At 47.2% G+C, this 23,217-nt stretch overlaps 1 protein-coding gene across 1 annotated transcript; it reads left to right on the top strand.

Annotated features, from left to right (window-relative positions):
- Positions 1-989: 989 nt before the first annotated feature.
- Positions 990-12,598, top strand: LOC114903067 (free fatty acid receptor 3-like). Its single transcript, XM_029235863.1, is given in 5 exon segments — positions 990-1,377; positions 1,379-1,715; positions 1,792-1,908; positions 2,124-2,315; positions 12,558-12,598. Coding segments are annotated over 5 exon segments (918 nt in total). The 5' UTR covers positions 990-1,146.
- Positions 12,599-23,217: the final 10,619 nt, after the last annotated feature.

Raw genomic sequence — 23,217 nt, forward strand, 5'->3', positions numbered from 1 at the left:
CGATTTTTTTTTTTTTTTTTTTTTTTGCTTATAGCCATTCTAGTGGGTGTATGAAATGGTATCTCATTGCACTCCATAGATATTTGAATGAATAAGTAAATACTCTCTGAAGCTGGACAGAAGTTTGAATCCTGGTGGTGATACTTAACAAGCTGTATTACCTGGAGTGAATCACTTCCCCACTGTGAGGATTTCAAGACATAAGGTGGTGCCCTGAGAAGCAGTGGGTCTGCTATGGATTATGTGCCCACTGAAAGGTAGCTGTCGTCATCATTGCCACCAATGTTAATATTATTACTATTGGCCCAAAGACAAGCCCACTCGAGTGGCTGGCAGACGGCATCTGTCAAGGGCTCACCATGCTTACCACTTAACTTAGCCTTTGACACATATTAACGCTTTAATGTACACAAGCCTATGAGATTGGTTATGATTATCCCTGTTTTATAGATGAGAAAGCAGAGATACAGAGGGCTTAAGTCACTTGCCCCAAATCACAGAGTTAGTAAGTGATAGGACCAGCATTGAACCCAAGCCCCGGCTCCAGAGCCCAAGCTCTACATCACTGTATCACACTTCCTACCCTTACAACAAGGCAAACTGGGTGAGTGCCATTCTAGAGGAGCAGATAAAATTCAAGTAGAGGATCAGAGAGAAGAAGACGAAGTCTGCTCATCCCATCTGAGGCTGCTGGGGAGCGAGGCGCGCAGGCAGTCGTGGAATTTGCCCCTCATTTTGTGTACTGGGCCGGCACTGCTCACAGAGCTAACGGCATCTTTTGTGCCATTGCTCGGCAGTGAGTGACATCATGGGCACTGCCAGGTTTTTATCAGTTCTGCCAGATAATAGCTCACCGGACTTGTTCTGGAGGAGCCAGCGAGTTGCTGAGTGGCAGAGAACTTGGGTTCTCAAAGCAGCAGGTAAGCACGGGACCCTGAGGGGCTCTGTGGACGGCACCTTGGTGCTTAGAGAAAGGAAACAGCAGACAGGGTGTGACCAGGAAGAGAGGGACAGGAAAGGGATAGGAGCCAGGCTATGACCAGGAAGACAGGCAGGCTGACCCCACTGGGGAAAGCACTGGGGGCATGAGGGAGTGAGGCTGGCGATGACGTTCCCTTCTGATAGCTGAGAAGCGGATGGTGCAAGATGCCCACCCAGACTGTCATCTCTGTCCCTCTCTTGCTAGTGGCCATGACCACGAACACCAGATCAGACCGGTCCTTCTTCCTCGGCAATCACGGGCTCCACTGCTCCATGTACCTCTTCACCTTCCTCACGGGGCTTCCCCTGAAGCTGGAGGCCCTGGTGATCCTCGTGGACAAGCTGCAGCCCTGTCCGGCGGCCGTGCACGTGCTCTTGCTGAACCTGACCCTATCGGCCCCGCACCCCGGTGCTCTTCCTGCCATTCCACGTGGTGAAGGCAGCGAGCGGCACGCGCTGGCCCCTGCCCTTCATCTTCTGCCCCTTCTCCAGATTCCTCTTCTTCACCACCATCTATCTCCCGTCCCTCTTCCTGGCAGCTGTGAGCGATGAGCGCTTCTTGAGCGTGGCCTACCCAGTTCGGTACCAGACCCGGCCAAGGCCGGGACAGGCTGGCCTGGTCAGCGGGGCCTGCTGGCTCCTGGCCACCGCTCACTGCAGTGTGGTCTATGTCACTGAATTCTCGGGGCGCTCCTCCCCCACCCAGGGTATCAACGGGACCTGCTACCTGGAATTCTGGAAGGATCAGCTGGCGGGACCTGCTACCTGGAATTCTGGAAGGATCAGCTGGTGGGACACGCTACCTGGAAATCCGGAAGGATCAGCTGGCCTTTCTTCTGCCTGTCCAGCTGGAGATGGCTGCGGTCCTTTTTGGGGTGCCCCTGCTCATCACCAGCTACTGCTATAGCCGCCCGGTGTGCATACTCGGTAAGGGAGCCAGCCAGCGCCAGCGGAAGTGGGTGGTGGGCTCGCAGCAGCCATGCTGCTCAACTTTCTCGTCTGCTTTGGGCCCTACAACGTGTCCCATGCTGTGGGCTACATCCAGGGTGAAAGCCCGAAGTGGAGAAGTTCCGTGCTGCCCCTCAACACCCTGAACTCCTGTGTCGACACCCTTTACTATTTCTCATCATCTGGGTTCCAAGCTGACTTCCAGGGGCTGCTGGGGAGGCTGACTGGAGCCTGTGGCCCTTGGTGGCAGGAAGGCAGCGTGACACTGAAGAGTGAAGGAGAGGGGCCGCCACAGGAGCTGTCTAACATACAGGGGGGCTCTGGAGCGGGTGGCCAGGTGGACTGGCCTGCAAAGCAGATCATCCCTGGGGCAGTTCCAAGCTCAAGTCAGGCAGCACCTCGGAGAGGCAGGCTGGGGACGGGCACTGTTTGGGTCAGAGCAGGTATCCAGCCTTAGCCCAGCTCTTGATCTTGCCACACTGCCCTCCCTTCTCGTGCCCCAACACGCTCAGGGAGCGGTCACGGTGAGAGAGAACTCTGGAGAATAAGGAGCTCCCCGGGGCAGCAGGCGAGCTCCTGTGCTTTGCTGAAGGTGAAGGAGGAGCTGACAGCAGCGTCCAGGGTCTGAGGGAGCTGCCCAGTGACTTGGGACAGGAGAGAGGAAGAATCTGTCCTTCAGAACTACCGACTCAGCTGGGCAGGAATGGGGACACAGGACTCCAGGAATGAGGGAGCACCCTGCTGTGACATGCGCTCTTCCAGCAGGTTTCCACTGTTCAATAAATTCAGACTTTCAGGGACATTCATGAAAAATGACAGAAGAAAAATTACCTAAATAAACTTGGTAGCAAGCAAAAGAGAATGGTTTTTTCTTAATCTTTTTTTGTTTTTATGGTGTGTGTGGGTGGTGTATGTGAGCGTACCTTAGGTGGTGTTGATGGATGGAAGGATAAAACACGAAGACTCTGAGGGAGAAGTGTTAAACTATAAGATGCCTAGTTGCTGGGAGAGGATTTGGATCGGAAGAATAAAAGTAATAGCTAACCTATCTTAAGGGCTTAGCCTGACATCGCCTTTAATCTTCTCAGTAGCCGTGAGGCAGGTACTATGACTATTCCCATTCTACAGGTGAGGGAATGGGCCCGGCGAGGTGAAGTCTCTCACCTGAGATCCCATAGCCAATAAGTGGTGGAAGCAGGACTGGAAGCTGAAATTACTTGACTCTGAATCTCAGGTCCCTGAGCCACTCTGCCACCAGCTGTGTGTCATCTGCCGTGACTGGGCCCAGTCAAACTTCCAGAGTCGGCTGAGGCAGTCTGACCAGGACAAATGTAAACAGGCCACAATGAAAAGCATAACTAGATGCAAAGCAGATCGACTATTTGTGTAGATACATCCTCCTCCCAGTAAAGAAACCCTCTCGGAAAAAAAATAAATGAAGAGAATTAGTTAGCCCAGTTGACTTCGGGTTACTACAAGGACAAATGTGTGTTCTTAAGAGCTATCTTTATCAAACTGTGATCACTTAGTAATTTTTCATTTTCCACTGCGGGGTGGTGCATTAGAAAGCGTCGGTCTGGGCCTCCTCCCCTGGGAAAGCAACCAGAGAAGTGCTGGCACCTGCTCACACTGTCAGCTTTATTATCTCTTCTTTTAGTTTGCTGCTTTTTTTTTTTTTTCTTTTAATGACAAACCAAGAAGTCTCTTACTTTATTTTTTTATTTTGGCCGCACCGCACAGCATGTGGGATCTTAGTTCCCTGACCAGGGATCAAACCCGCGCCCCCCGCAGTGGAAGCTCGGAGTTTTAACCACTGGACCGCCAGGGAAGTCCCGGTCAGCTTTAGTTCGAAAACATTTATGGTGCACTTACTGTGTGCAGATGGCTGCGCTCAGCACTTTCGGGATTTCAATACTAACGTCTTTAGCATCTGTTTTCTCCCTGAGGTTAAGGTCGCTGGGGAATGAGGACTGGCTGTGGATGGGGACTGGGTCTCAGGTGGAGGGAGAGAGACATCGTCTCTGTACAGAGATGAAGGCATGAGCTGTCCCTCTGTCCCATGGCTCATCTGTCTGTCCTAAGGCACTCAGACCTTGATGTGAACATGGGTCTGCGTGGTTCAGAAAGGGCACAGTGGTGACGTGGAGTCTTGCAGCTCCAGGAGTGGTAGCAAGGACCCACGAGTGAGGACAAAGAAGAGTTGGAAACCCCGCCTTCCAGAGAGATCCGTGGAGAACAGGAGTCTGACTCCTCCCCAGAGTTTACACCGAGGAAGAAGAGGCAGCTCAGCTGGCTTTGCTGCCCCCAGCTGTCACCCAGGACCCCACCCTTACCCCAGTCTGTGTAAACTGAAGGCTGACGGGTGGGGAGAATGAAAAGTCATCAGAGGCTGGGTGGTGGTGAGGGCAGAGTTGTAGTGTTCTCCATATGTCTCGGAAGTCAAGGGAAAGGGGTGCTCAAGGAGTAGAGCACGTGTTCTGGGGCAGCTGCCCCGTGCCCATCTAAGCAGAGGAGGGAGACGGGCAGAGAGGTGGTGTGGGCGCGTATGTGTGAATGACGGGGCACCAGGCACTCTCCCCATCTGGCAGAGCAAGCAGGTATGAGGCTCCCATGGATGAGGGCATCGCAGGAACAGGGCTGAGTGGGGGAGTTCTGGGGTGCTGGGAGAGGTCAAATCAGGTTGGGTCTCCCAAGACCGAGGTCAGAAGAACTCAATTCTAGCTGCCAAAGAGAGCCAGCATCCCGGTACCTGACTCACAGCAGACACCAAAAGCTATTCAGTATCAGCTAAAGCACTGTTGCTCAAACTTTTGTATCATTGTTCCCTCAAGGAGCCTTTTAGGATCTTTTCCTCCTACTCAGTACCTTCCCCTCCCTGCCCATGAAATTTTGATACAACAGACATACCATGTATCTGTTTATGTGTGTGCCTTTTGGAAGGCCACAAACCACCGTAAGACTTTTTGGCTCCCCCAGAACTAATTTTCACATCTTTGGGAGCAATACTGCCTGTTCTGAGAACGCATGAGCTAGATAACAGGTCTCCTTACTCACAGAGTGATGAAGCCTGTCTCACACAACTGCAGCCCAACAAAGCTGTGTTCATTTTCTTGCTGGAGCAAAGGAGACCACACTCCAGAGGAAGCGTGGGGCATCTCACGAAAGAAGAGACGGGGTTATTAGAGGTTTGGGGTAAGGGTGACGTTGAGGTGATGCTTTGATGAAGTTGTATTTGATAGGCCCAAAGCACAGCAGGCCTGGGTGGAAAGAGGTCAATCTCAGGCCTGGGCTGAGAAGCAGACCCGGGGTCCGATTCTTTGGAAAATACAAAATAAAGATAAAGGTAGAATTTCGTGCCTGAAAACTCCTTATCTGAAGCTCTGGGGGGCTGAAAAGCAAGGCTGCTTCTCTGTGTCACAGGTTCCTGCCCAGAGCCTGCAAGCAGCAGAGGAATGCTCCATGCTCACTGATGGGATTTCAAACAGCCACGTTGCTGACAGTCTGTGATTTTATTTTATTTATTTATTTTAAATTTATTATTATTATTATTATTTTGGCCATGCCACACGGCTTGTGGGATCTTAGTTCCCTGACCAGGGACCGAACCCAGGTCCCGGCAGTGAAAGTGCGCAGTCCTAACCACTGGACCACCAGGGAGTTCCCAGTCTGTGATTTTTAGAGAACTAGGTCTCTTAGCAGTATAATTTTGTTAATTAACAAAACAAGTTTTTAAAGGTTTATAAAAGGGAGTCATTGATGGCCATGGGAGTAGGAACCTTTCCCTCTTAGAAGGAAGTGTCCCCCCCCCCCAAAAAACCTAGGGCAGTGTAACCCAGAAGGATGGGAAGAAGTGTAGACTAGATTCATCTCTGCCATAGGTTCCCTGGGCCACAGGTCAAGTCTCAGCTCGTAGGAGAATGGGGAGGAGGCTAGGAGTTTTACATCACCAAGCGTGACCAGAAACCTAGGAAAGCCACTCAAGAAGTCATTAAGAAATTGGCAAAGACGGTCCACTGCAGCCTGACTGAAGGCGGTGAGTGTTGAAACCACTGCAGCTCAGACTATCCACGAACCAGTGTCAGTCAGAGTAGGGCAGAGGGGCAGGCAGGAAGCAGGGGGCCCAGGGAGGAGGCTGACTTGATAACTCTTCCCGACCTGAATATACCACACCTGTGACCAGAATCTTAGGATAGTTTAGCAAGTCTGTGTATGTGCCTGGTGGGGCAAGGGAGGCTGTGATGCAAAGCAGAGAAGTAAATCTGCTTCACTTGGACCCTGGGAAGGGGCAAAAAGTAGACCAGGTTAGGGTTGGGGGAGAGGGGGTGGGAGGTGAAGAACAGATGGGGGTAGGTAGGAACAAGAAGACTGGGAGTCTAGTTGCAAAAATCATCCAAAAGGAAGAAGCAGAGCAGCAATAAGAAGTAGAAAGAGGGCTTCCCTGGTGGCGCGGTGGTTGGGAGTCCGCCTGCCGATACAGAGGACACGGGTTCGTGCCCCGGTCCGGGAAGATCCCACATGCCACAGAGAGGCCGCAACAGTGAGAGGCCCGCGTACTGCTAAAAAAAAAAAAAAAAAAAAAAAAAAAAAGGAAGTATAAAGAGATGTGGTAGAAAAGTCAGGCCATAGATTCTGGGAGAGGAGAATCAGAGGTGAAAGACAGAGGCTAGGGTGGGGAAACAAATAGAGTAAAATAGTGTGAGAAAGTGTTCAACTTTTTACCTTCCTCTCTCTGACATGACCCCTCTGGTTGAAAAAAAAAAAAAAAAAGGCCAAAGCAATACAGGTAGTTGTGGCAGCTAAAACTCTGCAAAGAGAAGTGAGAAGCTTGCGGAGTTCCCTTTAAGGCCAGTTCTGAAAAATCATATGGAGGGAGATCAGGGCATCAAGATGGTTGCCCATATTCTGGGAAAAGGATGCTGGGGTCACATACCAGGAGAAGAATTGGCTAGAATGAACGAAATCTGATAAACACTGTTGGAAGTGGGAAGGTGCATGGAGTTGATCCCCACGGAGGCATGGAACTAGGGGAGAGAAAATGTTACAGAAGAGGAAATGGGGTAGAGAAATATTTTTGGAAGAGAGTGATTTTACTGAATTCAGACTAAAAGGGTACAGTGAGACAACTAAATCAATTATCCCCTGTTGCAGATCCCCCAGCCCGAGGGGTTGAATCGTAATTGGAACTAGTCATGACAATCTTCTTCCCCTTTATAGGTGACTGGTCTCAGGATGGACACATGACCCAATTTTAGCCAAAAAATGGTAAGAAGTCTGCTGAGGGTCTCTGGGAAAGATAGTCCTTCTTACTAGAAGAGATAGATGTGTGAGGAGCTGCCCTCTCCCTTCCTGGTTTGGAAGATTTTACGTGAGGATATGATACTTGGAGCTACAGCAACCGTTTGGGGGCCGTAAGACCACATACTTGAAGAAGAAAGGTAACAAGCTAAAGGTGGCAGAGAAGAAGGATGGAAAGGGGCTGGGCCCTTGATGAACTTGTTGAGCTGGGATTACCACCTCCAATCATCCCTATGGCTGACTCACTATTGGCCAGATATTCTCTAACTTGCAGCCAAACGCATCTTAACTCTAATGGATAAGATGCTGTACCTCAGCATCCTATATCCTACTGGAAACCACCCAGTGATGTCTTCTTTTATTTTAACTTGTTTTATGATCCTGGAATTTCTAAACTCTATTTGCTTTGTAGGAGTTACGAAATCTTAGTGTTTATCCTACCTATTATGGCTGTACTTAGGGGAGATTTCTTATGGTTCCAGTCAGTAGCTCTGGCATCAAAATATTGGGACACCCCATTATTCAGAAAGGGGCTTTTGAGAGCTGGCTGGCTGGGGCTACGTGGACATAGCACTACCACTGACTACTGGGTGGGCACTTTCTAAGGTCGAGTATCATCTGACTGATAGTCTCCACTGCAAGCTCTCCTCCTTTTATTGATAAAAATTCCCATGTTTGTTATCAGATTTTTAAAGATTTTATATTGAAGTATAGTTGATCTACAATGTTGTGTTAGTTTCAGGTGTAGAGCAGAGAGATTCAGTTATACGTATACATGTATCTATTCTTTCTCAAATTCTTTTCCCATTTAGGTTATTACAGAGTATAAGCGGAGTTCCCTGTGCTATACAGGAGGTCCTTGTTTGTTATCTGCTTTAAATATAGCACCATGTATCTATCAATCCCAAACTCCCAATCTATCTCTCCACCCCCTTTCCTCCCCTGATAACCATAAATTCATTCTCTAAATCTGTGAGTCTGTTTCTGTTTTGCAAATCAGTTCGTTTGTATCATTTTTTTCAGATTCCGCATATAAACGATCTCATATGATGTTTGTCTTTCTCTGTCTGACTTACTTCACTTAGTATGATAGTCTCTAGGCCCATCCATGTTGCTGCAAATGGCATTATTTCAGTCTTTTTAATGGCTGAGTAATATTCCATTGTATGTACGTACCTCATCTTCTTTTCCCATTCATCTGTCGATGGACATTTAGGTGGCTTCCATATCCTGGCTATTATAAACAGCACTGCAATGAACATTGGGGTGCATGTATCCTTTCAAACCATGTTTTCCTCTGGATATATGCCCAGGAGTGGGATTGCTGGATCATATGGTAGCTCCATTTTTAGTTTCTTAAGGAACCTCCATACTGTTCTCCAATATGGGATCTTGATTGCCATGGAAACAAGAAAGGATTGAATGAGTGGGGTGGAGATCATGAACGGTGCTGCCCTGTGGAAGGGTACTTGGCCCTGTGCAGGGTACTTGGCCTTACGCAGTGTTCTTAGATCCAGTCTTCGTACCCATGGAGTCACCATGACACATGCGCTGCCCATATGAAGATGAGGAGATGTGTTCCTGGATACCTAATTTACTACTTGTAATTTATACACAATCATGGGCTTGCAACTCACTGATTCCCTTGTCCCCTCACCCCTTCCTAATAATTGTTTTCTAGCAGTTCTCTGTGCTTAGAGCACAACCCACTCTTCTAGGGTGTTCCCTAAAAGCCTCCACTAAAATAACTCCTTGTTTGCTTACACTTTGGAAAACAAGCAAATTATTTGCTGTAAATCAAGAGGTCAGCCAGAAAAAAAAAAAAAAAGTAAGCAGGAAAGTTCACTGCAAAGTGAACTGAACAAACAGGCCAGCAAGTTTTCTCACCGACTGCCGGTACCGGCAGCACTCCTGCTGCTGCATGCCGACCACATGCCAACCAGCCTGGTGGAGGAATCGCCCAGTTCAAAGACACAGGAGGGCTTTGGAGGCATGACTTCTGAGGTTACGAGCAGCAGGGTCCTCCTAGGTATTACTCAGGAGGATGAGAGCCTCTCTATATACACAAAGTCTGCATGCAGATATTCAGGGCAGCTTTAATCATAATAGCCCCAAACTGGAAACGGCCCAGGTGTCCATCAAAAGAGAATGGATTTTAAATCTGTGATGTAGCCAGGCAACGGAACACTACCTGGCAATAAAAAGTAACAACCTGCCCATATAGATAACAGTATAGCCTCTGACTGTGATATTGCCATTTATAATGAATACGTATTTGGTCTTCATCCCCATTTCTGGCACAGAGCTCTTAAAAACCCTTAGAATTTCCTAAGCGATGAGAGCAACAAAGGTGTCTTTTGTTATGCTAATAAGGTGACTTTTGGATCCCCACCTAAGGATGAGGGCTGATTGCCAGTGGGACCAATTATGTGATTGGAGGGTTGGAACTGTCAGTCCTACCACCCCTCACCTCCAGGGATGGGAGAGGGGCTGGAGGTTGAATCAGTCACCAATGGCCAATGATTTAATCCATCTTACCTTTGTAAATGAAGCCACCACAAAAACCAGAAAGGATGGATTTTGGAGAGCTTCTGGGTGGCAACTTGGGGAAAGCGGCGTGCTGGGAAAGGGCATGGAAGCGACTCACTCCCTCTGGGTAGACAGTGTCAGAATTGAGTTGAATTGTAGGACACTCAGCTGGTATCGGGGGAACTGCTTGGTGGTGTGGGGGAAATGACACCCCAGGTTGGAATTGCTACCAGAACCCCTTTAAGTGACAGAAAGCATATCCGTGGTTGTCAGGGGTTGGGGATGGGACAGGGAGGGGATTGGCTGGGGGGATACCAGAGGGACATTTTAGGGTGATGGAAAATCTTCTATAACTTGATTGGGGTAGGAGTCACACAGATTTGTCAAAACTTAGTGAACTCTATGCTTAAAATGGATGCTAAAATGCAAATTAAGCCTCAATAAAAAGCAGTTGATTAAAAATGTGGTAACACCTCACCTCTGGGCCCAAATGATAGGTGTACATACCATCATCAAAAAAATCTTCTCAAGTTTCAATAAGCCAAGCAGGCGTCTGCTTTTACTGTGCCACACTCTGTAGCAGTTCGGACGGCTGTGGAACAACCCAGGTTACACAAGAGGGCAGAAACCATGGTGCAAACAGGTGATCAATGGCAACCAGCTCTTGATGCTGGAGATCCGCAGGGAGCAGTAAGGACTATGGCCGCCTGGACAGCGCATGGCCCATCTGAATTCATCTCCTGTCTTGGTACCACGCAGGGCTGTGGACTCCATGTTGCCACACCTTCCAGTCTTTCAAGTTGGAGATCCAGCTGTTGCCACTGTTTGGGGGAATTTTATCTTCTTTTAAGCTGATAACCAATTCAAAATGTGAAAGGATGTGTGCGGTGAAAACAAACCAGAACTGAGGGCTGTGGACAGCTCCTAGGCTCCCAGTTTGTGGCCTCTGCAGCAGTGGAGGTCGAGGAGGGTTCAGCTGTTGAGGATGGATGGGTAGGGAAGGAAGCAGGAGGAAGTGTCATTTTGCCATAAGCGCGGCTCAGGGAAAACTTTTCCCAGATCTGATGGCAAACAGCCGCAAAGACCTGCTGACTTTCTAAAATCATTCTTACGAGTCCCTCGTTCTCATTTAGAAGTCCCTGTCTACCTCAGCAGCCCTCCTCACAGGGAAGGTCCCTCGAGGACAGTCAGTCAGAGGAGACGCACTCCTAATACCCCATGATCCCCGGATCCCTCCATCTCGACCCTGGCTCCTCCTCCTGCCCCCACTCTCTGGAAGGCATTGTCCATTGTTCTGGAAGGTTCTCCCCTTCTGTTCTTGCCCTACACCCTCTCCCCAGGTGTTCTTTTTTTTTTTTTTGGTCGTGCTGGGTCTTAGTTGCAGCTCACTGGCTCCTTAGTTGCAGCTCACGGACTCCTTAGTTGTGGCATGCATGCGGGATCTAGTTCCCTGACCAGGGATCGAACCCAGACCCCCTGCATTGGGAGCTTGGAGTCTTAGCCACTGGACCACCAGGGAAGTCCTCCCCTGGTGTTCTAATTCACTACCATGGCTTTAATCATTGATGACTCCCAAATCTCTACCTCTGGCCCCAGACTCCTTTGTATCCAGCTGTGTCCAGGGAGCATCCCAACTTCACAAGTCCAAACTGAACTTTTCATTCCATCCCCCAAATCTGGTCCCATCGCCCAGCCTATTCCACCTCTGTAAATGGTGGAATCTACCTTTCTGCCCATGCCAGAAACCTGGGAGTCATTTTTTTTTAACAATTTAATTTTCTTATTTTTAAAATAATCATACTTTAAAAAGGAACTTTTTTCAGGGAGAGCTATACAGTTCTGTGAATTTTAACACACACAGATTCCTATAACTACTACCACGATCAAGATAAAAAGGGGGCGGAGTCCCATCCTGCGCTCACCCCTAACCACTGACAACCACAGATCTTCTCCCCATCATCATGGTTTCACCTTTCCAAGGATGTCACGAAAACGAAATCCTATAATTTTAACCTTTTGAGACTGGCTTCTTTCACTCAGCATAAGGTCTTTGATATTCATCCGAGCTGATACTATCACAGTTTGTTTCCTTTTATTGCTGAGTACTTTGTTCCACTGTATGACAGCACCACAATTTGCTTATTCACACACCCACTGAAGCACACTCGGGTTGTTTCAGTTTAGGGCAATCATGGACAGAGCTGCTCTAAACATTCATGCACAGGTTTCTGTGTGGATATAAGTTTCCATTTCTCTAGGTCAAATATCCAGGAGAAGGATGGCTGAGTCATATGGTAATTGTATGTTTAACTTTTTAAGATACCTTCAGTCTGTTGGCCAGAGAGGCTGTACCTTTCTCCATTCCCTCTGGCAATCTATGAGAGATGCAGGTGGTCCACATGCTTGCCAGCACTTGGGGGTGTTTTAGCATTTTTACTTTAGCCCTCCCGATAGGGGTAGAGTGGTCAGGAAGCCGCTTTGGATGTCCTCTCCTTTACCACCCACATACAATTCACCATCAAGTCCTCCTGGTTCTGTCTCCAGAATATACCCTGTATGAATCTACTTCTCTCCAGCTCCACAGCAGCCATTACCTCTCACCTGGCCTACTGCAAAAGCTTTCAACCCAGTCTTTCTTTTTGTCCTCATCGCGATCAGTTCACACCACGCCAGAGGAACCTTTGAAGAATATAAACTAGATCATGTCATTGCCCTGAATAAAACCTTTCACTGGTTTCCTGTTCCGATCCCCTCTTCCTGGCCTACCAGGCCCTGGGCCCATCTGGCCCTGACTCTCTCTCCAGGCTCCTGCGACGCCTTCGCTGATATCACTCTGCTGGCCTGACCTCAAGCTCTTAATCTCTGCACACAGTTTCCTTCACACTTTGCTTGGCTGACTGACCCCCTTCTTTCAGGTTTTCTCTCCAATGTCATTCTTTAGAGAGACGTTCCCTGATCACCCAATTTCAAGTAGCCCTCACCTCCCTTGAGGTGCTGTGACAGTTTGACTTACATACTTGTCTGTTCGTTTCATATGTGGTTCCTCCCTCTAGACTGAGAAGCCCTTGACAGCAGTCATCATGTCTGTTTTACTCATTACGGTATAGCCAGGTGCCTAAAACTGAACCTGGCACAGAGCAGGCATTTGGTATTTGATAAATAAATGAATGAATAATAAAAAGAATCTCTGATGTTCCACTATTATAAATAATGCTACCAGGAACATCCTTTTACATAAATGCTGTGCATTTGTCCATTTCCTGAAAGCGGTACTGCTGTATTAAATGGTATATACATTTGAAATTTTTATAAATATTGACAAATTACCTTCCCTGGCTGAATCAACCTTCTCTCTCCTAATAGTCTATAAGAGGCTCCATAATCCTGCCAACAAGGAAAAATATAATATTTTAATTTTTTAAAAAAAATTAAAATTTAATAAAGCAGTGTATTAGTCAGGGCCCTCCAGAGAAATGGAACCAAAGTGTATATACATCGAAAGAGATTTATTTAAGGAGTTGGCTCATATGACTGTGGTGGTTTGGTGAGTCTAGAATCTGATGGGGGAGGCCAGTAGGCTGGAGACTCGGGAAGAAGTTGCTGTTCGACTCCAAAGGCTGTCTGCTGGGAAACTAGGAAGAGCTGATGATGTAGATGCGGTCTGGTGGAGAATTCCCTCTTGCTCAGGAGAGATCAGCTTTTTTTTTTTTTTTTTTTTTGCGGTACGCGGACCTCTCACCGTTGTGGCCTCTCCCTTTGCGGAGCACAGGCTCCAGACGCGCAGACTCAGCGGCCATGGCTCACGGGCCCAGCCGCTCCGCGGCATGTGGGATCTTCCCGGACTGGGGCACGAACCCGTGTCCCCTGCATCGGCAGGCGGACTGTCAACCACTGTGCCACCAGGGAAGCCCAGAGGTCAGCTTTTTATTCTATTCAAGCCTTCGACTGATCAGAAGAGACCCAGCCACATTAATGAAAGGGAATCTGCTTTACTCAAAGTCTGTCAATTTAAACATAAATCTCACCCAAAAAACATCCTCACAGAAGCATCTAGAACAACGTTTGATCAACTATATGGGCACCGTGGCCCAGCAAAGTGGAAAACATAAAATCAAACATCACACTCAGTACTATTTTAATTTCTTGGATGAAAATTGTAGAAAATATTTGCATATTGTATATAGTAATTTATGTTTCTTTCTTTTTTTAAAATAAATTATTTATTTTATTTATTTATTTTTGGCTGTGTTGGGTCTTTGTTGCTGAGCGCGGGCTTTCTCTAGTTGCGGCGAGCGGGGGCTACTCTTCATTGCAATGTGTGTGCTTCTCATTGTGGTGGCTTCTCTTGCTGTGGAACGTGGGCTCTAGACATGTGGGCTTCAGTAGCTGTGGCACACAGGCTTAGTAGTTTTGGTGTGCAGGCTCAGTAGTTGTGGCACACGGGCTTAGTTACTCTGAGGTATGTGGGATCTCCCTGAACCAGTGTCCCATGCGTTGGCAGGCGGATTCTTAACCACTGCGCCACCAGGGAAATCCAGTAATTTATGTTTCTATACTTGGTTTTTTCTTGTTTGATTTGCAGAAGTTCTTTGAATGTTAGTATATAAACCCTTTAGCAGTTATATATGTAGAAAGACAGTGGTCTTATTTTGTGAATAATTTTTCCATAGCTTTATATATATATTTTTTTATATTTTTAATGTGCTTGTTTGTCATTTCTTTGATGACTTCTATGTTTATATCACATTAGGAAAAAGGCTTCTCATTTCCAAAGCTTAAGAAATTGTATAATGTCTATACAACTTCTATATTTTTGAAAAATATATTCAATCTTTAAAACACTTGAATTTACTTTTGTTGTCTATTTGTAACTTTTCCAAATAGACAGTCAACTACCCCAGTATTATTTACTGAATACTCCATCATTTCCCATATTTATATGAAATGGACTTGCATCACCTAAGTTGAAAGAATCCTCAAAATGTAAACTGAAACAACAAGATACCATCATTCTTACCCATCCTATGAGCAAAAATGTTAAAGATTCAAAATATCTAGTGTTGGACCTCCCTGGCGGTCCAGTGGTTAAGACTCTGTGATTCTGCAGGGGGCACGGGTTCGATCCCTGGTCAGGGAACAAAGATCTCACATGCCGCACAGTTCTGCCAAAAAAAAAAAAAAAATCCAGTATTGGAGAAGGTGCATGGAAATGGGTACTCTCATACACAGTTGGTGGGAATGTACATTACTGAACATTTTCATGAAGGTAATATGAAAATATCTATCAAAAAATTTAAAGAAGTGCCTCTCTTTGACCCAGGAATTATATCAATTACATTTCTAAAAATTCCATCTAACCAAACTATTCACACGGGTCTAGATAGATAGATCGATCGATAGATAGATAGATATTCGCCAAAGCACTGTCTGTTATAACAAAGGAACTGAAAAGTGAAAATGGGCCCTGAATGACTGCATACATTATAGGATGGTCCTAAAATAAAATACCATGTAACTATCAGAAAGAATACGGTAGATCTATGTGTACCGACATGGAAAGATTACTAAGGCATATTACATGGTGAAACATGAAGTTTCAGAACATTACATATAGCATGATTCCATTTATGCACTTTTTAGAACTATATATTTATATATGTACACATATGGGTATAAATGAAAGAGAGGTTACTAGGAAGGGAAAAGTGTCAGGGGGAAGTGAAGCTGCCTTTCACATTTTACTTCTGTATTGTTGGATTCTTTTACAATAAGAATATATTCATGTATTATTATGCAATTTTTTTTTTTTTTCCTTTTTGCGGTACGCGGGCCTCTCACTGTTTTGGCCTCTCCCGCTGTGGAGCACAGGCTCCAGACACGCAGGCTCAGCGGCCATGGCTCATGGGCCCAGCCGCTCCGTGGCATGTGGGGTCTTCCCGGACTGGGGCACGAACCCGTGTCCCTTAGCATCGGCAGGCGGACTCTCAACCACTGCGCCACCAGGGAAGCCCTATGCAATTTTTTAAAATAAAGAAATAGTACTGGAAGAACATTCATCACATTGATTCTGACCAAGCTAGAACAGGGAATAGGGCGCAGAGATTCAAGCTGCCTGAAAACTCACAAGGGCCACTGTGAGGTCAGCTGGGATTATGGGGATGGATCACGTCACCCACTCAGGCCTCCAAGTGTCCACCCCTGGAGTGAGGAGGGGTGAAGTGGCTACGCTGCTCTCAAACGTCAAGCAGGGAAGGCGGAAGTGTTTTCTCTAAGAAAAATGGGTGTGGTGTCACTGGGAGAATGTAAGCAGGGCAGGCCATTAAAAATCCGACCACCGGGGCAGATGCACAGATGTGTGTTGGGAGGGTCACTACCTCCTGCGCGGGGAGGGGCCAGCACATGCCCTTGGGCACCGCCATTTCTCCCACTGATATAATATAGAAAACGCATCCCCAGGGTGAGTAACAGGATCATCACACCCAGACACAGCCCTGTCTGTCTTGTCTCCTGGGAACAGTCACACGGAATCATCAGCAATGAGTTCAAAAGGCAGTCAGGTTTCTGGCATTCTGGCATGCTCTATTGGTCCCTTCCCAGCCTGGTCTCCGGGTGCCCCCAAAGAGCAGGCACAGGATTTCCCCCAAATCAAAGGGCTCCTGTGAACCCTTGAGATGCATGGCAACAGCCTCTGAGGTACAGTGTCGTGCTTTTGGGGGAGGAGCCTCCTATCACAACAGCTAGATAGTGGAATTTTAAAATGGTAACTTAGAAAAAAGAAAAGAACAACGCACAGAGCCAAGGCTGTCCCTGTAAGTGCCGAGAGTCTGGCTCACTGTTCAGTGAGCGTTCTTCAGTTAGCGAGAAGAGGTGAAGTTATAACTGGTGCACTAGGGACCGCTCAAAACTGTTCTCCCTGAAGGCAGGTGTTACATACACAAGGGAGCGTCGTTCGTCCTGCATAGTGTGGCAGAAAAAGACGGAGAGCATTGCCCTAGCCTGTGAGGCTGTCTGGCAAAGACAGCAGAGCAGGTGGAGTGCTTCACAGTTTGGTAAAGCTTTCCCCCAGGGATGATCTCTTTAACTTGTAAAATAATCTTGAGGGGTTGGCATCATTCTGCTTTCTTTACAGACGACAGAATGGAGGATCACACCTATGAGTTGAATACGGGGCATAAAAAAGAGGACCTATGCTGTTTCAGTTTCAGCCAAAGTCAATCAACACATACCAAGTATCGCCACAGCCCGATGGTGTTAGACCTTCCATGCAGACTCTGGAAACTGGTTTCGTGAGCGGTAGCTCGAGACTCACCCCCGGCCAAATACCAGGAGCTGGGAGGTGGAAGGGGCAGACAGTGAGGACTGTTTGGGAGAGCTGTGAGTGTGCCACGTTCTGACCCCAGTGGGAAGAAGAGGGGGAGCTTCCTACTCACCGAGGAAATAACCATAGAGGGACTTCAAGACAGCCACTGGCAGAGCTGGATATGCCCCTGAAGTTTAGGGGGTACAGGGGCTAGTGCCAGATGCTTGCTGGGAGAAATCAAAACCTAAGAGGCTCGCTGGGTCTGGCAGAGCAAAACGGGAGAGTAGGCTACACTGGAGTGAGCTGCTGTTCTACCAACAATGGGAACTTTAAATGTGTGTGGCTCCCTTGGACCAAATGAAGGCCCTTTGCTGAGAAACCAGCCTAAAGTCATTTTATAAATGATCCTATCCAAGGGTCAGCCTAGAGGAACAATGCAATCCTACAGAGGGGATACCCAGGGGTTGAGAATGGGTCAAATGTGACCAAGGGGGGGAGGCACCCCCCATCCAAGGCGCCGACCAGGGAGGTCCAAGAACCTGCGAAAGGTCCCTATGGGAGAATGAGTTGGCACTAGATGTCTGTCCCATCCAGATGGCATTGCTCCAGGTCATAACTCTACCAGGCCAGCCAGACATTTGCCGTCCCTAGCGCCTCCTCTCTGCCCACAGGGCAGGACCCTAAGTGGATCTGAAGCAGAGCTAAGAGGTAGGAGAGAAGATGAGAGAAGGTGGAGTGAAAGAAGAGAAACAGGACCGTGTCTGGCCCACCTCTGCAGGCTGTGAGCCCGAGGCACTGCCGAGCTGGGAGGAGAAGCGCTACTTAGAGTAGGATTGGGAGGGCTTCCCTGGTGGCACAGTGGTTAAGAATCTGCCTGGCAATGCAGGGGACACGGGTTCGAGGCCTGGTCCGGGAAGAGCCCACATGCCGCGGAGCAACTAAGCCTGCGAGCCACAACTACTGAAGCCCGCATGCCTAGAGCCCGTGCCCTGCAACAAGAGAAGCCACCGCAATGAGAAATCCGCGCACCACAATGAAGAGTAGGCCCCGCTCGCCGCAACTAGAGAACGCCCACACGCAGCAACGAAGACCCAATGCAGCCATTAAATAAATAAATAAATAACATATAACATAAATCTGTTAAAAAAATAGAATTGGGAATTTTGATGTTACACTGGCCTGGAGCTATGAGATTATTTAACTGGATTGGACTTGTCATCGTCTAAGAGTGTCTGAAGAAGCCATGGCACCCAAGGAGCCATGCTAGCCATAGGAGGAAGGGGTGCAGGGGAAGAATAAAGTTAAGGTTTACTTGAGGTTGTCAAGCCCAGCTCATTGAATAACATGGTTATATTCATTTTAGACGGCCCCAGGGTGCAGTAATTTGCGTCTTTGGTATGTAGCGTCTGCACAACGTCTTGGGCAGCTCTTGTCTGAGGCCGGCACGACCAGATCGCCCTCGTAGGGAGGAGCTGCTACCCGGGAGCAGATCTTGTACATGGAGCACAGCAGCTCTGGACCATCTGCCCGCACCAGGGCCTGCGGAAGCGCCGGCCTGGAGGGGCACCTGGCCCAGGCCTCATACTTACTCTTCTGGTGTGAACACTTAATAAGGATAAATACACAGCTGCAGGAGTGTCTTGACAGGACCCATCTTTAAACCTGTGGCCCACTTCTGGCTCTATACTGTAAAGAATTCCGTCAAAAAACCAAAATCCTAAACCTATTTTGTGAATGGTACAATTATATTTCTTATTTCTTGTTAGGAATGCTGCCCCACCATTAAATCCCATTTGGGCATTTTGCCACTTTTTTTTCATATACCGGGAACCTCTAAATATGGAAGTGGTCTGGACCATCCTGACCTCTGAGAGGCTCTGCTGTAAGCCTCTGGTCGTCCCTCGGTTGCCTAGCATCTGAAACCCTTCCCGTGTTTAGGAAACTCCCACATACAAATCTTGAATCCTGGTGAGAAGCAGAGCCCAGCTCCCACTGGAGATAGTTTTGGGCCCCTATTTTCTGAGCAGCCCTGCTCTGTTTAGCCCAAATTCTGAATCTGAGGTTACAAAGTGGTACAAGGTGGTACAGAAAAGGAGGGCAGTAGTGGTGTGGACAGAGTGTGGCTCTGGGGCCCAAGGTTTTCAGTGTGTGTGTGTGTGTGTGTGTGTGTGTGTGTGTGTGTGTGTGTGTGTGTGTGTGTGTTTGAGGGAAGGGCTCCTGTATCCTTATTGGACTGGGTCAGAGGCATGAATTTTAATGTGGTCCTAGCTGCACAGCTTCATTTATTCTCCAAGCCTGGTTCTCCTTGCCAAAGGATGGCAAGGGAAGTAAAAAAAGAAATAAAGAAGTAAAAAAAAGAAATATTAAAAGGTGAGGAAAATAGAAAGCACAAAATAAGATGGTAAATGTTTCTTTTCTTTAAAATTTATTTAAATGAATGTGTTCACTGTGGTAATTCATCTGACCAGTACACTTATTATTAGGCCATGCATGATATGTGTGTACATTTCAGTATGATACACAGGAGACAAAGGCAACATAGTTCTCTTTAGTTCTCTACCAAAGTAATTTGTGCCGTTTTACTATCTGCATTTGATTGGCAACAGAAACTTACTGGAAAGGTCGAGATTGCCAGATAGGGCTGCTCTCATTATCTTAAAATGCTAAGGGAGGGGCCTCTTTTCTCCATCCGCATCCCCAGCCATGCATAGCTGATTCCCAGGTCAGGAATCTCTCGGGAACCCCCCCTTTCAGCTTAGAAAAAGGCAGTGCCTCCTGGGGTGACCCCACCCCTTCTCATGGGATGTTAGTATTGAGTCTAGGTAAGATTGCCTCTTCTGGAAATGACTATTTTGAAGTCCGTCCTTAGGAAAAAACCTAGCATAGTCCCTTGCATATAATAGGCACTCAAATACTTGTGGAGTGAAAGGATGGAAGTTGGATGTGCCTGTAAGAGCTTATTAGCTGATGGTACAAGCAAAGAATAGGTCAGAACCTGTGCTTTTTGCCTTCTCTCTTTTATCTCCATTCTGTGGCCCAAGTCACCAGTATTGGGACATCACTGGTGCTGGAGTCTTAGGGGAATTCAGACTAAGTTGTTTTACAGAATCACAAAGCTTCAGTGACCGCACACAGCTGCATCGTGGGAGTGGGCAGTGTAGCATCTCAAGTCCAGCTCAACCAAGTATACCTCAGAGTGATTCACACAAATGTATGCATGTGAGCTTCCTCTCCACGATGCCATACCTTTCACCAGAGTTCCGCTTCCCAGTCATCAAAGGTCCTGAGGCCTTACCCTGTGCACTGGTGCTGGGGACATGAGTGAACAAGACACAGAGTTAAACAGGTCAACACACAAACCAGGGGATTTCAAGTAAAGGAAGGAAACAAACAAGGAAACCTAGAGAGAGAGTCTGGCCTAGGGTTTTCTTTAGGTAAGCCTGTCAGGACAGGCTTGGGCTGAGGAGGGATATTTGAACCAGTGAGAAGGAACCAGCCGTGTGGAGAGCATTCCAGCTAGAGGGGACAGCAAGTACCAAAGACCTGCGATGGGAACAAGCTCGCTGTGTCAGGGGCCGGTGTGGCTGAGCCTGGAAGACAGGGCGGGCTGCTTGTTCTCTCGCCTGTGTAAGAGGACGCAGGGGTGAGCCTGAGAGTGTCGCGTCATCTGGAGCTGTTTGACCTTGGATGACGGTGTCTCATCTGTTGATCTTACCTTCCTCTCCGGGGCTTTGATATGTCCCGATAAACTTCTGCAGCCAGTCAGAATCTGACAGCTCCCTTCCGGTTCAGAGCCCTCCTGACACCTTGACAACACAGAGCCACCACTGTCCTCCTCAACAACCTGCGACAACAGGTGGGGTGACAGTCAGATGAGGGGATGCTAAAAATGGAGTGACTGGGGAACGTTTTAAGATGATAGGGAACAGAAGTGTGCAGCCCAGCACGTACCAACAGGGGAAGCAAAGAGAAATGAGGAACGTGGGCCCAACCGGGGAACTGGGCTAGAGTTAGTCACTGCTTTCGTTCAAGCTGGGCCCCAGGACAGCTTAGCTCACTGCAGTTCAATGGAACTCCTTTGAAACCACAGGAACAGTCTAAGATCAGGAAACCTCATCTGTAAGGAAATTGGTTTCCCCAGACGCCTCCACCTGCCCAGCTGGTGCCTGCCCAGGCCCTCACTTCCAGCACCTCAGGAGTGGGACCCCAGGTTGCCTAGACCTTGCCACCCATCATTCCGGTTGCTCAGGCCCCAATCCCGAGAGATACCTTTGACTCTTCAGATATATCTCTCAGGCTTTGACTACTCCATCAGCAAGTCCTTTCCACTCTATCTTCAAAATGTGTCCCAAATCCAACCACTTCTCACTGCATTTACTGTACCCCCCCAGTCAGGCTGTCATCACCATCTCTCACCTGTGTTCCTTCATTATCTCCTGTCTGGTCCCTTTGCTTCTGTTGTCCCCTTCAGTATGCTTTCCACACGGTAGCCAGAATGATCATTTTAAAACATGAGTAGGTCTGTCCCTCCTCTACTCAAAATCCCACAGTCTCCCCATCTTACTCATCAAAGCGCTAGTCCTTACAGTAGCCTCCAAGTTCAACTGTGTTGGCTTCCCGCACCCACCACTCTCTGACCTCATCTCCTACACCTCTCTCTCCCCCCGTTACTTGGGACACTTCTCTGGGGGGTGCAACTTACTGACATCTCTCAAAATTAAAAATCCAATACCATCTGATCCAATGAGTTGACATTCATGAGTTTATTATATGGGTATACTTTTTCATGTGTCCAAAGAAGTATATTCATCACAGTGTTTTTTGTTTTTTCTGTGATAATAAAAGACTAGGAACAACCTATGTCCATCAGCAAAGAGTCTGGTTAAATAAGATCTATGGGGCGGGCTTTCCTGGTGGCGCAGTGGTTGAGAGTCCACCTGCCGATGCAGGGGACACGGGTTCGTGCCCCGGTCGGGGAAGATCCCACATGCCGCGGAGCGGCTGGGCCCGTGAGCCATGGCCGCTGAGCCTGCGCGTCCGGAGCCTGTGCTCCGCAACGGGAGAGGCCACAACGGTGAGAGGCCCGCGTACCGCAAAAAAAAAAAAAAAAAAAAATATATATATATATGTATAAGAAGTGCCTTAGTTGGTTCCTCCCTTTCTTCCTTCTTCCCTTTAAATAGCACAAGTTGAGGAAAAACCAATCCAGATGGCATCTAACTATGTGAATCTAGTAGAGCAGCTCTCAAAATGTGGTCTGGAGACCCCTTGGGGGGCCTAGAGACCGTTTCAGTGATCTGTGGGATCAAAACTATTTTCATAATGATATTAAAATACTAATTCCTTTTTTTTTTAATCTCATTCTCTCACAAATGAATGTACAATGGAGTTTTTCAGAGACTACCTGACATGATATCACAATGGACTGAATGAAGAACAGAGATGAGAAAACAGCTGCCTTCCATTAAGCTAGACATTAAAGAGATCTGCAAAAATGTAAAACCATGCCACTCTTCTCAGTAGTTTGTTTTTTGGAAAACAAAGTTATTTTCATGGAGATATGTTATTTATATTAACATATAATGGTCTTATGATTATTATTTTTAAATAAATTAATACATATTTTAAAAATAAAAGTCTTAATTTCTAATATGGTAAATGTCAATAGCTTTCGTAAATGTCAACATCTAAAATCTATAAAAATGTAAAAAATCTCTTTGGGGTCCTCAGTAATTTCTAAGAGTATGAAAGGGTCCTGAGGTCAACAAGTTTGAGAACTGTCGGTCCAGTAAGATGACGAACATGCTTGTTCTGATGAGTGCAATTGCACATACAAAACACATCATGCTACTTGGTGTTTAAGCATCTAATGATTCAAAATTTCATAGTTAAAGTTTAATGCCACTTAAACGTTCGTAGATGTGAGTTTAAAGTCTGCCTGGTGAAATGCAAAGCTTTTTGATGTATTAAGTGAGATGTAAAAACCAGAACAATTCTATCACAAGATAGAAAGTACCAAAACTGGTTTAGATAAATAATATATAATTGCTCTGCACAGGCCAACATGTTCATCACTTTATGCTAGTCAAGAATCTTGTTCTAAAGATTTTTTGCACTGGAGTTTTTGTTTTATGGGACAGGATTACTTCACCTTCATTTAGGTG

This window comes from Monodon monoceros, unplaced genomic scaffold (genome assembly GCF_005190385.1).
Source record: "Monodon monoceros isolate NGI ecotype Baffin Bay Population unplaced genomic scaffold, NGI_Narwhal_1 Super_Scaffold_10, whole genome shotgun sequence".
NCBI classification, from domain to species: domain Eukaryota; kingdom Metazoa; phylum Chordata; class Mammalia; order Artiodactyla; family Monodontidae; genus Monodon; species Monodon monoceros.